Here is a 15,841-nt window from a genome sequence, read left to right on the forward strand (position 1 = left end):
CAGGAATTTATGGAGTTGATCTTTAACAGTACTATCTGTATAGGAGCTTTCCTCTTGTAGGATTTCCCGGAGATGAACTTTATCACAAGATCACTGTTTTTAGATTAACTGGTCAGTGGAAGTTTAGAAATTTTGTGCATTTTAATGGCACTGTTACAGACAATCAGCCTTTGGCAAAGCAACTTTTATGTATAAGGCTTAAAAAAACCCCGTAGCAAAACATGGAATTGGCTATTAGAATGTCTCTTATATTCAGAGTTATTTTTCCTCATAATTTCTGTGCTATCTTTTGCAAACTCCAAGTATTTTTAAAGCACATATATTGCCATTAAAATGTAACTAATAAAGTCAGTTCATAGTGATATTCATAGGAATATAGCTCCAAACATTACATCTGACTTGACACTCCATCTCCGCTGTGCTCCGGTCCTGTAACTGTTTTGGAGATGAGGATAGAGATGATATTTTGGCCGAAAGCAAATAATTTCTTAGCCATTTGCTTCTTATTTCTTAATTTTTAACTGTGAATAAGGCTTTATTTTCTTAATAGATGTATTTGTACATTCTATCTACTCTTGTACAGCTGAGTTCAACCTATCCTTCATTTAATGTAAGCTTCTAAATTTTCTAGATTTTATGGATTTCAATCAGTAGTGACCTCAACTGCATTATGTTTGGCTGAAATTAAATTTCGTGCCTCTTATGATCTTCTGAATTGCAAAATATCTGCTCAAATAGTGATCAGAGTGCCGCAGAAACAGTATAATAAAATAAAATAAAAAAATAACCTGATACTTGTATTATTTTGTCTGTCATTTGATTTTAAGGCATCCTCTTTTTCCTTATAAAGGTTTGTCTGGATCAACTTCCAGATTGCACCAGTCATCTACCATTTCATCATTTGCAACACTTCGAAGGGATAGGTCCAAGGTAAGTTTTAAATAAACTTCTGAAGGCAATTGTCTGAACTGCTTGAAATAGTTAAGCCTCGAGTATATTTTGTGTGGCAGGAGATGGGATTGCAGTAGCCTGGGAGAGGACCAAGAGCTATGATCTAGCGAAGTCTCCGATTTTTCCCTTTCTTAAATGAATTGGAAAACAGATAAACAACTTACTGCATTTCAAATAGATTTATAAAACAAGGTTTAGAACAAAAAATCAGCGCTACAAATAGGAAATACAGAGTTGAAATATGCGAAGAAGTGCAAAGTTAATAGAATAAAATTTAGTAATGAGATAGGAGAAGGAGTTAAAATTTTTTTTTTGTAGCCTTCTTATAAATTAATTACAACATGTGTTTCGTGTGCCTTGTGACTTCTCCAGGAGAGACCAAAGAGTGCCTTGGAACGTTTATACTCTGGAGACCACCAAAGAGGCAAGATGAGTGCAGAGGAGCAGCTAGAAAGAATGAAGAGACATCAGAAGGCGTTAGTGCGGGAGCGCAAGAGAACTCTTAGCCAAGGAGAAAGGCAGCCTGTTTCATCTCGGTCTTTCATCAGGCCCGTGTCTGCAGACGTAGGCTCAGTATGTTAGATATGCCTTAAAAGGACTAAACTAAAAATATCTTTGGATTTATTATTTTCTTTTCCCCTCCTGGCAAGCACTTTCACTTGAGCATGCGTGATGCTTCTAGTCCAATTAAATTAGTGTTCTGTGGTATCAAATGAGTTCAGGGAGTGTGAGGAACAGATTATTTTTTACTTGTAGTTAAAGTAAATGTAGAAGGTTCAGCAGGTAAGTTGGTCAGAGGTTAGTGATGAGTGGAGATCCCAGTATATTGGGGTGATTTCAGAGCCATGATTTTTTTTTTATCCCCCACCTTGGAACTGTATTAGAAAGTGTCAGAAGCTTGCACAGTTTTAAAACTGCTTCTTAATGGAATGGGCCTTTTAGAATATTCTTTCTCACCATGGGTATTTTTCCTTTTAATTCATAAATTAACCTGCAAGATAGTCAGTGGTAATACCAGACCAAGGTGGTGCTTGTTTGTTCTTTTTAAAAAAGATGATAAATGGATAATCAGTTTTAAAATCTAATCGTGCTGATTAGGAATTTATGTGAGAGCGAATGTATTTTAATTTATACAAATTCTTTAAAGCTCAAAATGTAGAATATTCTAATAAGGCTCAAATTTAGGCTGCTGAAGAGAAGTATTTTTGTTGCTTTCTGGAGCAAATGCTGCGCAGATGATAAGTTTATAATGATACATTTTGGATACTAACCAAAGCAATTCTAATTGGTGAAGTTACCCAGTTGCTCACTTGGTGCTAAACCAGGATTGTACTGTAATTGCACTTATGCTGTGGTCTTTTAATTTATTTTTTATTTGGTCCACTAGAGCTTTAGAATGATCACATTGTTTTACCTAATTCATTGCACAAGATCTCTTGCTTTTAAATTTGTCACTCATCATACCTAATGCCTCTTTTTTTTTTTTTTTTTTTTTTTTTTTTAATTTGCAGAATTTTGTAGTTACTTTAAAATTTCTAACTGGACTACTCAATTTTTACCAGGCTTAATTGCATTTAGTACACGTGCATCAATTGCTGGCATTAAAAAACCTTATAATATTCAGCTTTTCATTCCCGCTGTACTGTAGCACTAATTTGCAGCCAGTTGTTTGTATTTACTTTCCCAGTAAATACGAGTGCACTGCTTGGAGGCATTCATCTGTTTTGTCTTCTGTTTTGCAATCACAAATTTTTTAAAGACAGTGCATAATGTTTGGGAACTGTAGTAGTGTAGTACCACTGTTACTTTCATACTTTATTGGGAGAAATAAATCTGAGCTTCTTATGTTTTCTGACTCATGTAACGTAAAGTCAAACTGAAATCTTTTCATAACACTCGTTATTAACATTTGTGGCAAACAATTAATTTATAAATTTAGGTGCCATCTTGGTCTTTTTCTTGCTGTAAAGAATTAAAGTAGCGTTTTTCAGCCCTAGTAGTGTTTTGTACAGGTACCATCTCTTGTACCTATAGGGCTTTGATATGCAAAAGCATGTTTGATAGCACAATTACTTACAGCATTACAATTATTTAGCAGACACAGTGGCAAACAGTTAAATGTATAATTGAAGTGCTGCTCGGTGTGTAACTTTTGCTTTAAACATACATTGTATGTGTAATTCTAATTTTTAATTGGTCAGCTCTCAAGTGTAGGATGGCATTTTAAGTATTGATCACAGTACATGAATTCATTTGTTATATACAATGCCTTTTTAATGTAAAAGTTGCAACATCAAAGCCAATAAAAGTACTGCTTCGTAAGAATGGTTTGATGTTTTTCTTACCTATTATATAACAACAACTTGAATATGATACTGTGTATTTAAAATATACTATATCAATCAGGCCTGGTTCGAATATGAGTAGAAGGATGAGTTTGGAGTACCCATATGAGAAAATGTTCTTTTCTCTGTTGAATTCTGTAATATATTAAATATTTGAGATATAATTGCCTTTTACCTACTTAACTTCTTAATATACATGGAAGATGCTTATCTTCTGAGTGAATAATGAGAGCTTGTGCATGAATAGGTTTCAATTAGATTTATTAATGCAAGTGACATAATGGAGTCTAGGACTTCACATGGAGTTCAAACTTCGTCCAAAACAAGCCAAAGATTTGTACCAGAAATACTGGAGATGTTTTTAAGAAACACAAAAGTGGCACGTTCTCCTGTTGATTCCCTCAAAACCTTGAGGAGATAATTATGTTGTTGTTCTTTTTGTCCCTTCTTTTTCCTACTGTTTTTAATATCATGTATGGTAAAGTTGCTTGGATCTACTGGATGGAATGATGCTACAACTGAACTTAATTTTTTGAACAAAAAGGTATTGGTAGTGTCCTTAAGTGTGACCTGTATTGTGTAAAGTTGTGAAGGGACTAGTATGCAGTGATTTTGGGTACTCTACATTATGCAGCTTGGTTTAAATATGCTAAAATACATATCAATAAGTATTTAATAGTTCTGATTTATATTGCTAAATATTTACCTTTTAAAGACTGTATGGAAGATTTTTGCAGGTACCTAGACTCTGCTTTTAGTAAAGTCTGAATAACTTAAAAGTCAATTATTTCTTAATTCAAGACAAGTTGACGCTAATACACAAAATATCGTCAACTTTAAACAGTAGGTATTATGCTAAAAAGATACATAAAATTTTCAAGTTGTGATTCTCAACCTGCACTGTAAATAGCCTTTCTGTGTAGAGATTCAGAACCACACAGCACTGCCTCTTTACAATGCCAAGGACTACTCTGTCAGTCTGTAGGCTCACTGGTGATGACAGCTGAGCTTCCAAAAGTTGTGTTCCATGTGTAGCTGGTTGCATGTTAATCAGCAAGTGTAAAATTTGGATTAATAAATTTCTTAGATGCCAATACTGTTGAACATGTAAAATTATACAGTACTCTGAATTCCTCACAGCACAGCTAGAGATCAAAACGAAGAAATGCAGTTTTATTTTCTTTCTGTTGTCACTTCAGGGGTTTGCCCCGCTGACTCTGTCAGCAGTGTAGCGTTTGCAGCTGTAGTAATGTGCATTGCTATATGGTGAGTTTGGCAGTATGCTTGAATGCTGTTAATTGTTTTGTGTCTGTTACCAGTGGAAACGAGAGCAAGAATTTGATTTGCAGTTACTTGAGAGGGCAATTCGTGGAGAAGACAAGGATGAAAATGAATGGTTAAAAGTTCAGCCAGTAGCAGTGACAGAGACAGACCTGGAGCCTCAAGATTATGATTTAGATATCAGCAGAGAGGTAACGCTCACAATCTTATGCCTTCTATTCTCTATCCCAAAATAATAACCTTTCTAAGTTTTAGGCAGTGAATTTTCATCTTTTCTTTTGAAAGTTAGCTGGAAGTTTGAACTAAAAGTCTTTTGGGTACTGAAAACATGACCTTGCACCTTTGTAAGGTTTGTGTTCATATTGTGTTTAGTGGAAAGAAGAAATTGAATAGTTGCCTCTACTCTTTGAAATACATATCTCGGGCTTTATAAAGGGAAGAGTGATTAAGTTAGGGAAAGTTCTATAAATTGGGAAAAAAAGACAAGAAGACAACGTGATGAGTATTTAAAAATGAGAAACGGGAATGAAGGAAAAGTTAGCTCCCCCGAGCTACCTTACTACTTTTCATGTTGAATGGCAAATGATGATAGAGGAGAGAAAGCACTGCTTTATTTGGGCTTGAACAGAAAGCATATTTCTGTCAGCTTTTGGAATAACTCGGTCGGTGTTCTGGGCACAAGGTCTTTTCTCAGCTCCAGTAACCGAGGAAATGCCAGTTTGAAATGCGATTGAGCCATCTGGTGGGAAGGAGAGAACACAGCAAGTGTTCAGGGGTTACCTTGTGGTGTGTTAAATGCCATGGGAGATGGCAAACCACTAAAACTATTAATGATAATTAGACTAGTAAGCACCTGTACTCTTCTGAAAGCTGTTGGCAGAGTATATCATTTTACAGACAGAGATATTTGTAAATGGTTTACTCTGTGAGTCGTTATCTGTTGAACTCTATGAATGAATGTCCCTTTCAATTAATCTTTGTATAATTTTTACAGAAAATACAGCGCTTCTGTAAACTTCAGAAACAGCTTCTGCTCTTCTGCCTTTCTTGTTGCACTCTGCTATTAATTTTTCTTTTCCAGGAGGCCCCTGGGGCTATGGGAATCACTTTGTACTTCCTTTAAGCCTTGGATAGGAGACATTTTTTGCTCATAGGCATTTCTGTCCTGCTTCAGAGTAACTGAAATAAGTCTGAAGCTCTGAGTGTAAAGCTTTTTTCTCAGTTTACCCAGGTTAGAATCATAGGTTTGTGCTGGAAGGCACCTTAAAGATCATCTAATTCCCACCTCCTGCCATGGGCAGAGATACCTTCCACTGAACCAGAGCTGCATCCAACCTGGCCTTGTTGTCCTTTTCCATTTCATGTGGCTATTCTTTTCACCTGGCAGGCACTTCTGTGTTTGAGGTACCTCTGTGCCTCAGAGGAAATATACTCACTTGTATCTTTAAGGAATTCCATCTGCTGTTGTGATGATTAGTGGGTTTGATATTCTGAAAGTGAAGGGATGAGCTAATGTAGGTTAAATACCATATGGAGATGGAGATATTTAAAAAAAAAAAAAAAAAAAAAAAAAAAAGTATATATGTCTATAGCTAGACCTCCAGAGAGGAGTTGGATTGAAAAGTAGGGAAGTGTAGTGGAAAAATGAGGATTTTCCTGGAAGCATTGGCCTTGGGTTTCCTGAGAAGGAAGTATAAAATCTTGAGGTTGTGATTTTAATATGGTTGAGTATGCCAGTGTGTGTTCTTGGCATGAGATATCCTGTGAATTACTCAGCCTAGAAACACTAGGGGTTAGGTCAGGTCACTTTACATAATCCATTGAATTAGTATGAACCAAGGTCAGTGGAGAAAAAATTTAGGATTATTTTCATTGAGAATTTTAAATTTTAAAAACTTACTGCCTCATGAGTGCTTTAACACAATTCTGATAAGAAGAAAAAAAAAAAAAGTTCTCCTTTACTTGATTTCCATTTACTCACATCTTCTATTTTTGTTTTTAAAAGCTGTTTGTTCCTTATAATAAGAATTGATTTTCAAAGTTTGTAAATTGTTTGTTTGTATTTTCACTGGGTGGAGTAAAAATTTCCCACAAAGTAATTTATCCTAGCAAAAAAATGTTTCTAGCTTTCATGCAATCATATTAAAATTTTCAATCTACAGAATTAATTTATGCAATGGGTTGTCACAATTGCACAATGTCATGCATTTCTGTTTGCCTTTTTTCCCTTCTGCTGCTCACAGATTATCCAGTCTCAAATGAATGGCACCCTAGGTTAAAATTTTCAGTAGTATTTCCTTTCAGATGTAGGAAGTTCTGGCTGACATGACACAGATATCATGACATTGATATCTCAGGTTGTCTAGTCAGTCTTGTAGTGATTGCTTCCTTCTACTGTGAGAGCTTTAGGCGGTGTCCTATTTTGGGCGCTAAGCCTGAGCTGAAGAAAGGTTTTCTGTTGATTCTGATTTCTTCTGCAATCCCTTTAAATATTTGTTCAATCTGTCTTCTGAAGTAAAGAGAATCAGAGGGAACACTGTTGAAAGGGCAACAGCTTGATATCCAGAAGAAGTGTTTAGCATCCAGTGCATGTACTGACTGTGAAAATCCATGCTTTATTCTTTTCACTGTGTTCTCCCATTGAGGAGGATTTACCTCAATTTCTTTTAAGTCTTTGTTATTGAAAACTTGATGCTTGCTTTTTTTCTACAGTTGTCAAAACCTGAGAAGGTTGTAATTCCAGAACGTTATGTTGAACTGGAGCCAGAAGAGCCTCTTTCTACAGAAGAACTGGCAGCCAGGCAGCGTAAAGCAGAAAAGATAAAGAATATTCTTACTAAATCAAGGTTAGGTTTTAGGGTTTTTTCCAAATCTTACACAGGTGCTCATGTTAAACATTGAGAACTAACATCATACAACAATCTTTATTTCTGTTACCTGAATGTAACTGGTAGCTTTGAGAAAATGCACTCAGAATTTATGTGGCATACTGCTTCCTAAAACAAGGCAGAAGACATAATGATGAATTTTGTATATGTCCATTTTCTTGTTTAGGGAGTCCTAAAACAGTAGTGAGTCCTTACCAAACAACTTGTAGATGAGAGTGAGCGGGAAGGAAAGGCAGAGATCTGGCCAAAAGCAGACAGAAAGTCAGCATGAGAGCAAGTTTCTGTTGTGGGCAGAGAGTTGGAGTTGTGAAACTACATTTTGGCTACTTAGAGCTAACGTAGAGTCGACTGAAACATTCAATTTCCAGAATTCAGTATGTCAGGTACCTGCTCTCTCTTAGGAAGGAGTGCAGCCTGAGGACCACCAGGTTTTTCCTTTTCCTCTGAGCACTAGCAAGGAATTTTGCTAACAATTTCAAATAAGTAGCACTTTCGTAGTGCTTTCATTAAGCATATTTTTATAAAAGGACTTTCAGATGTTGTTAAGGCTGTGCAGAAATTGTGACTGAATGTGTGGTGGCTCTGTCGTTTTCCCTTGTGTGCTGTAGGCATTTGCATACAACATCAACCCTATTTAAAAAAAAAACACAATAAAATACAGAGCTTGATAGGTGAGATCTGAAAACTGCTGTCTGAAACCAAGCTTGTTCTTATCTGCATGGTGGATTCTTTATGTTTGCAAATATTAATGTTGTTTTTTGCTTTCCCCCCAGTATGCACAATCTGCAGCCTACTGTTGCCCAGGACAAACACAACTCGATTGATTTAGATTCACAGCTGCAGGAGCAGGAGCGCATCATTACCATTTCATATGCTCTGGCTTCTGAAGCCTCTCAGAGGAGCAAGGAAGTAGCAGGTAATGCTTAGTTGTTTACAAAATAACACCTATTTCTTACCAGCTTCTCAAGTTGTATGGGGTTGTTGCTGAACTCCTGGCATAAGAGAAAGTTTTAGTCATTCCTATTCAAAATAGTGAAAAGTATGCATAGGTAACAAATGGAGAGGGACTAATGATTTACACTGAGTATTTGGCCTCCAGTGGACAGGATAAAGGGGGCAAAATTAACTTTTCTTTAGTATGATTAATAAGTTCAGAACTTGGAAGCTTGCTCTAACTAATAGTGCTAAAAATTTTAACATTTTAATTCTCTATAATCATATTAAATCAGATGTTTCTATATTCATTTTTTAAAAGTAAATTGATCTGTGACTTCAAAAAAAAAATCAAGGAAAGAGGATTTAAAATTTTTTTTTAAGAGAAAAATTCCCTGATCCAGTGATTGAAATGAGGCTCCAATCATTTGCAGCTTGAGCTTTGTGACAACAGGCTGCAAAAAGACCTTGTAAAATGGGGATTGGCATGTTTCTGTCTGGTGACCAGGATGAGAGGTCACAGCAAGACAGCTGTGCAGGAATTCTGCTCAATGCCTGGAAATTAATAGATCCTTTGCAATATGTTGCTAAAAGTGATAATTTCACTCTTGATTGCTTTGTAGTTGAAATAAGCAAGAAATGTCAAGAGATTTGTATCACACAGTAATACATGCAGCAGCGATTTCCCCAAGTGTCTGACTGGCCATTTATAACTGGCACCATTCACTGTTCCACTGGAGAATGGAAATAATGGAAACTTCAACTGTGATGGAGAAAAAATACGCACATTTCTCATCTGAAGTTGTCAGTTTAAAGTTATGGCTCTTGCCACAGCAGCCCTTAAGACTTTCCCATTAAAGACAGATTATTCCAATATCAGAATGCATAACGTGCATCTGCAGTAACAGTGTTGATTGAATGTGGCTGTACACTCAGGCATGCAGTGCCAGCTGAACCTGAGGGGGATGGCATTTTGAGGGGATGGAATACATTTCTAAGATAGGAACCTTGAAACTTCAGAGAGTTTCTGTGGGTAATTTAACTCACTGGCAGGGACAAAATGGTTCATTGAGGAGGCCAGACATTACAGAACTTAACCAAACAAACAGAAAAACAGAATTGTAAAATCATGGGAGGATTTCAGTAATAACCTGTGGCTCTTCACGCCATTGTTGTATCAACAGGGCTTTTCCCCAGGTTCTTTGGTCCCAGTTCTAGTGACCAGAACCTTGTAACAGGTACTCCAGTCCTTTAGTTATGGCATGGGAACTTTTTTGTGGAGCATTTTGCCACCTGAGTTCTAATTTCTGCTGGGAAAAGATCACACATCTAGGCTAAGGTCAGCCCAGATGAACACAGCCAGTACTTAAAATTATTCTTCTGTGTCAACAAGAAGAATATTCTTGTACAGCAAGAGCAGCGTGCCTCCCCTACTCAAAGGTCTACCTGGGGTCAGTTAAGTTACTTCTGGGTGTGCCTGAACTTGTAACAAATGTACACTACTGAAATAGGTTTGATTTTTTTAAAATGTTGTGTAGTGAATTCAGTATACATTTCATTACTATAGGTTTTTATTTTTATATTTTAATGTTTCATAATTAATGGCCTCAAAAGTATGATCCATCATACTTTTTCAGGTATATGTAACCACAAAAATCTTAATTCTTTAGTTTTCCTCAAAGAGGGAATTAAAGTGTGTGTTGGCACTGAAATGTTTAAGTCCTGCTTCAGAAAATTTGAAGTGAGTTGTGAGATAGGTTTCAGTTTAATTTTCTTTGTGAATCATAGCAGCTTCTTTCAGACACTTAAAGAAACCCTAACATAGTAGCCAAAACCTAAGGTTTTTAAGGAATTCCAAATGTTTATGTGTGTGCACAGCTTTTGTTGCCACACTTGTATGTCAAAAACTCACTTCTTGAAACGTGTCTTGCTTTGATTTCAATTTTGTCTTACTCTTTTAAAAGCAAACACCTTTCACAGTATTCTAAAAAAAAAGCCAGAGTGGTTTGGTTTTAATAGAAAATCAACAAACCAGAAAAGAGTTCAGGTCTTTTAGTTATGACTTATTTTCTGATGATCTAAATGATAAAAAAAAAAGCACTTGACACTTTGCACAGCTGATTTTACATTCTTTAGTTTCATATTACAGATTCCTTCACATTCTTATTTCTGTAATTTGTTTTTTGAAGTATGGGTTATTGTTTGCTCCTTGATGATGGGGCAGACCACATCTGAAAATCCCAAACTAATTATGTAGATTGTTTTACAAAGATTTGTTTATGAAAAAGACTGTGAAGCTTAACTTTGCCCATTTTTCAGGGACAAGCAGTTATGTTAGGATACTGTGCTAATATAAATCTTCTAAGATAAGCTGTACATTTATCTAATCTTAGCACTTTAGAGTTTGCTCTGTTCCTAATAAGAAATCAACCTTTTGAGTGGAAATCATGCCAAGAATCAGGAAGATTAAAGTCAAATACAAGAGTATTAAGAAGTTGTTTCCTATGTTGTGTGCTTTGGCCCTCCAAAACATAAAAGTAGAATTTAGGCCGAGTTTAAATTTCTTCAATTTTATGATTATTGTTCTAATACTATACCACTACTCTAGTTTATAAACAAGGATAGTCTTAATCAGTGTATTCTTTATCCTGTATTTTGAAGCTGAGATATGAAAATTTATTTACTGTATCATGACACTAAGCAAAACATTATATGTAATTTTGTAAACATTTTTCTATATATTATTTTGGTTTCTGCTCACTGGCATATAACAAAGGAAATGTTGAAAACCTGTACAGCCTCAGTGACGTCTGGTAGTCAAATTAGCAAATACAGATACTGGTCCAGATCTTCAAAAGCTTTAAAAGTAGGGCTGATGAAAGTACATCAGTGTTGTGTGCCTTCTTAATGTTCCAGTGAAATTTCATCTTGAGATGGGTAGTCCATATTCTCATCCAAAGAGGAATCTTTATTTGTTTAATTTATGCAAGGAGTAGAAAAAAGCAGAAAAAAGAAAAAGAAAAAAGTAGAAATGTTGTTTACCTTGTGTTCCATGTGACTAAAATAGTTTACAAGGTTTCCTATTCATGTGGTAGAAAATTAAGGTGACTCTGTTTATGATGTGAATGTTTGATTATGCAGCCTAATTCCTGTGTGTGATCCCTTCTAGCTCAGCAGTTGATTTATCCACCCAAAGCACCCTCACCTTCTGTACCACAGCCACCTCACTCCCCCCTAAGCAATGGATTTCACTACACATTTGTTTAAACACCTTCCAAGTAAGAACTAACTGCTCTCGGCATGTCTGATTTGCCATCGTGCCTGTGCTGTGGCTTGCTAAATTTTAACTTCTTTACTAAACCAGAATTACATCCGAATGAAAGCATGCAGCTACTTTTTCAGAAAGCTTTTATTCGTGTAAATATTGCTTCTAATGAGCTAACACGTGGGCTGATGAAGTCTTCAGTTAAATGCTGCTGCTCTGCAGGTGAGGTGTTTCCTCAGTCCTACTGTGGTGAAGGGAGGAAACATCTGTGCTCTGGATAACGGGGCCAGGTTTTCAGCAGCCTTCTGTACTCTGGTGGCTGCTCAGGGCGTACAAAGAGAGAATCCAAAGTGCACCCTTGTACAAGCAGGGGCTTCCTTTGTGGCTGGTATCCTACACGTGAGCTGGCATCAGAGTCTTAGGTGAGGTGAGCTGAAAATTTAGCCCTTTGTAACTAATTCTGCAACGCTGTGTTTGACCTTTGACCATGCCTTTCATTGGATCATGTTACAGAGGATTGGTTTTGTCTCTGGTTAGGTTTGTCTCTGGTTTGCCACTTCAAGTATTAAAATTGGGATAATTTTGTTCTCCTTACAAAGAAATGTCTGTGTTTGTATCTCTTCTTGGTAGGATTTGCAGAGTTTTCCCTGTTTGACATTGGAAGCAGGAAAACATGTAAATATTGTATTCAACTGCTAAGTGTGCCCCTAGTTAAGACACTTGCTGTGCATCCATATTTTTCTTTTATATTATTCTTACCTTTCTGATTTCCTTTGGCTTAATTTTATTGTCTGATATTGAACAAGAAGATAAAGCAGAGATGAAGTAGGAAGGAGGGTTGCTTGAGTAACTCAGATAATTGTACAGTGCCAGAGACTCAAGCAGTGGGCTGGGGCTGACCTTCAGAGCTCCCTTCCTACCCCAGCCATTCTGTGATTCCAGACTGACTTAAAAACATGTCTAGCGCATGTCTCTACAAATACATACACATAGATATACAGTTAAAGATCTATATTTATATAAAGGTACCTCTTCTTCAGAAAAAGAAAGTAGTTGTGATGTGCTGAGGATGCAGCAACTTGAGCATCAGTGGCATCAGGAGATAACTGTTTGCTTAATGTGCCTGTATGAATTGTTCCTTCTGTCAAACTGCAAAGAGCTTAAAAAAAAGTTTCCAGCAATTCTTACTGCTTGGCACTGGTTGACTCCCTTCAATAATTTAATCATGTTTTATTTTCCTTCACACCAGCCAAAGCAGTAAGTGAACACTGACGTGAGACTTGAGGCAAATCTTCACTTTGCGACACCGCCTGGAAGACAGAGGACATTCTTTTCATGTTTCTTGGAGATACTCACTGGTTGATGATACCTTCTTCTGGAATGACATTCAGAGAATGATAGGGGGGATTTTCTATGAAAATGAAGAGAACTGCAGATCTTTTTTTTATTTACTTCATTTTAGTTCACACTTTTTATATGAATAAACGGCACTTTTAATAAACTCTGTAAAATACTGACAATGTATTTTTTAGATTGACGTATTTCAGATTTTTTTTTAAAATCAAGGGCTGAATTAATTTAAAAGACACGTCTTGCATAGATACTAAAAGATGCTGTTACTTCCCCCTCAGGCTCAGATGCACATTGTAAGTTTTGGGAAAAAAGCCCACAAATTGAGCAAACCTAGAAGCACACTGATAGGGTATGGATAGAGCTAGCACAGGTGACAGGTTGGTGAAAGGGTGTTTCAGATTGAATATTTTTGTAGAGTTAATCACCCACCCTTTTGCCATTAAATAATCCATTGCAAGAATTGTTAGCTTGAATTTCTAAATATTAGTAACCACTGTATAGCTGAATTTCCCAAGAAAGCCACAACAAAAGCCTTTTTAAGTCCCAATTTTTTTTGATCCCAGATGATTAACTTGCTGTTATCAATCCACGGTTTGTTAGGTTGCCCTTGGCAGTAGTGCTGCCCCTCTATAATGAACAGCTAACAAATTTTATTTTTTTGAAAGTTGAGATGTGAAAGAAGGTGATTTTTAATTAAAATATGTGAAGTAAGCAATAAAAAAAAAATTAATGTGTCTCTTGGCTAGTAAATACATATTTTTCTTCTGATTTTTTGTTTTCAATAGACATTACAATATGACTAGTACTGACTAGTATATATCCTGGAAACAGCAAAACTAATGGAATGTGGCACCTGCTAATTTTGTATGTTCACCTGGTGCTTATCTTTGCCAAACTTTGAAATTCTGTGCGGTACTTATGCATAGGGCAAAGGGTGAGGTGGTTAAAATAAGGAGAAAATAAGGTTAAATGAATTGCTGCAACTATACTTTAAAAAACCCTGTGTATGCATCAAATACAAGACGTACAAAAGCTTCCCAATGTTATGGAATTAGTAGCTGAGTTCAGCTCTGGATGAGAAATAACTGAGAAATACTTCTGCAGTATTTTGTGAAACCACTAACTTTTTTTTATTCTCTGTATTCTAGTAGAAGCTAAAAACCCCTTGGAACTGTATTTCAGACTGTAAGACAAATCATATTATATTAACACTATACGCAGAAATATTCTTAAAAGTATATATTTAGCTAATGCAATCTATTTTACCTCAATACTGCCAGTATCAACTTCAAAACCTTTTGCCAAAATAATGATTTATTTTTGCCTTTATAAAAAAGTTTTGAAACCATAAATGAATATTTTACAAGAAAACATTAATTTAAAATGTAACAGTTTGGAAAATGGTATATGTACAGATTAAAATATTAACATAACTGCCTCCTATTGCCTCTGTCTTGTCTGCTCTCTTGCCAGTATCCAGCTAGTTGGAGTCATTTGTGCTTTTATCACATTTTGCCCTTCTTTGGTTCAAATCCCATTGAAGTTCCCCAGTTTTGCACTTATTTTACTGAGATTTGAATTGGGCTCTCTCTACACCAATTCTGCATTTTGATGATGATGATTATTAGTTGATTTTTTTGTTTGTTTCATTTTCAGAAATGTTTTCTAAGCATTTGATAAAATCTTTCAGTATTCTTCAATAGCAGGAGTGGGGTGTTGGCTGAGGGGAAGGTGGTGGGCACTGGCAAAGCTGCAGCTCACTGGCAGCGTTTGACTTTCTGGCAGTTCCTTCAGAAGACACCAGGTTGATGGAGAGCACTGGAAATGTTGAATTCTTCTGAAAAAGCAGTTAAAAGTGTTTCTGTGGCTTAGTGTTTACTGCACAAACTCGAGGGTGAATGTTTGAAGCTGTGAATCCTTGGCCTTTGAATGTGAGTGGCAGAAACTGGGAGCTGAGCTGCTTAGCATGTGCTCATCCTGTTTTTGTGGGGCACAACAAAGCAATGAAGGGAAAGGAGCACAGACAGTCCTGCTCTGCAGGTTAGGGGAGATGTTCACTCTCCTTCCTTTGATTGCACACACAAAATTGCTCATTCAAGCTTGCGTGGAAGAGAAGGATTTTGCCCTAAACATTAACATTTTCAATGAAACCAGTCTTGATCGAAGGATTTTGGTCATTCCATAGTTAATCCCATATTTGGAAAAAAATACAAGATAGTTTTTCTTCCAAAAATATATGAAATGCTGTTCTTATTGACCATCTTTTGTAAGGATTGGTGTAGTTTTAAAATAGTAATGGCTAGTTTTCTTATGCATAGAGTGGTTGGTTTGGGTTAATTTCCTTTTTCTGTTCTGTTTCTTTTAATCGACATGCTCTTTTCAGGATCTTACAAGCTACTTTCTAATATTAAAACTAGGAAAAAAAAGTATGTTAACTTGCAGATCAATATAATTTTGGTCAGAAAGTAGCCTTTTTTCCCTTCTGCCTGTTAAACAGTGAAGTGTTTGGGACTAATTGAACTCAATCATTAGAAAGCCATGTCAGTTCTTTTGATGGTGCTTGTTTTTAATTAGTGTGTTGTTATGTTGTACCAAACAAAAATTTTGCAGGCTGATGTCTCTTCCCGTATACAGTTGTTTCCAATTTCTTCAGCCAAAGTTACTAAACTTAATGCCCAGCTGCATTTATAAAAGTACAGCCTGATAGTTTTAAGTAGCACATCTTTCATCTTTTTGGACTTGCCCCCACCCCTGTTTTTCACTATTATTTTGAGTTTGTGTGCATTGCTGGGCTGCAAGGAATCCTGCTGAGCTATAGCACTGTT

The 15,841-nt window shown here is 36.2% G+C and overlaps 1 protein-coding gene across 9 annotated transcripts in view; it reads left to right on the top strand.

The window, feature by feature from the left end:
- The window catches only part of PLEKHA7 (pleckstrin homology domain containing A7), a 146,877-nt gene extending 132,499 nt beyond the window's left edge, over positions 1 to 14,378 (top strand). For 8 of the 9 annotated variants that reach the window (XM_040066010.2, XM_040066011.2, XM_040066013.2 and 5 more), the window contains 6 exons: positions 851 to 930; positions 1,324 to 1,524; positions 4,616 to 4,768; positions 7,290 to 7,423; positions 8,239 to 8,381; positions 11,568 to 11,792. In XM_040066010.2, coding sequence (XP_039921944.1) covers positions 851 to 930; positions 1,324 to 1,524; positions 4,616 to 4,768; positions 7,290 to 7,423; positions 8,239 to 8,381; positions 11,568 to 11,665 — 809 coding nt within the window. In that variant the 3' untranslated portion in view covers positions 11,666 to 11,792. Of the gene's footprint in view, positions 1 to 850; positions 931 to 1,323; positions 1,525 to 4,615; positions 4,769 to 7,289; positions 7,424 to 8,238; positions 8,382 to 11,567; positions 11,793 to 12,912 lie in introns of those variants that run through there. The other variant, XM_040066014.2, reaches the window with a different exon arrangement.
- The last annotated feature ends 1,463 nt before the right edge of the window (positions 14,379 to 15,841 follow it).

The sequence above is a fragment of the Hirundo rustica genome, chromosome 6 (assembly GCF_015227805.2).
Source record: "Hirundo rustica isolate bHirRus1 chromosome 6, bHirRus1.pri.v3, whole genome shotgun sequence".
Taxonomy (NCBI): domain Eukaryota; kingdom Metazoa; phylum Chordata; class Aves; order Passeriformes; family Hirundinidae; genus Hirundo; species Hirundo rustica.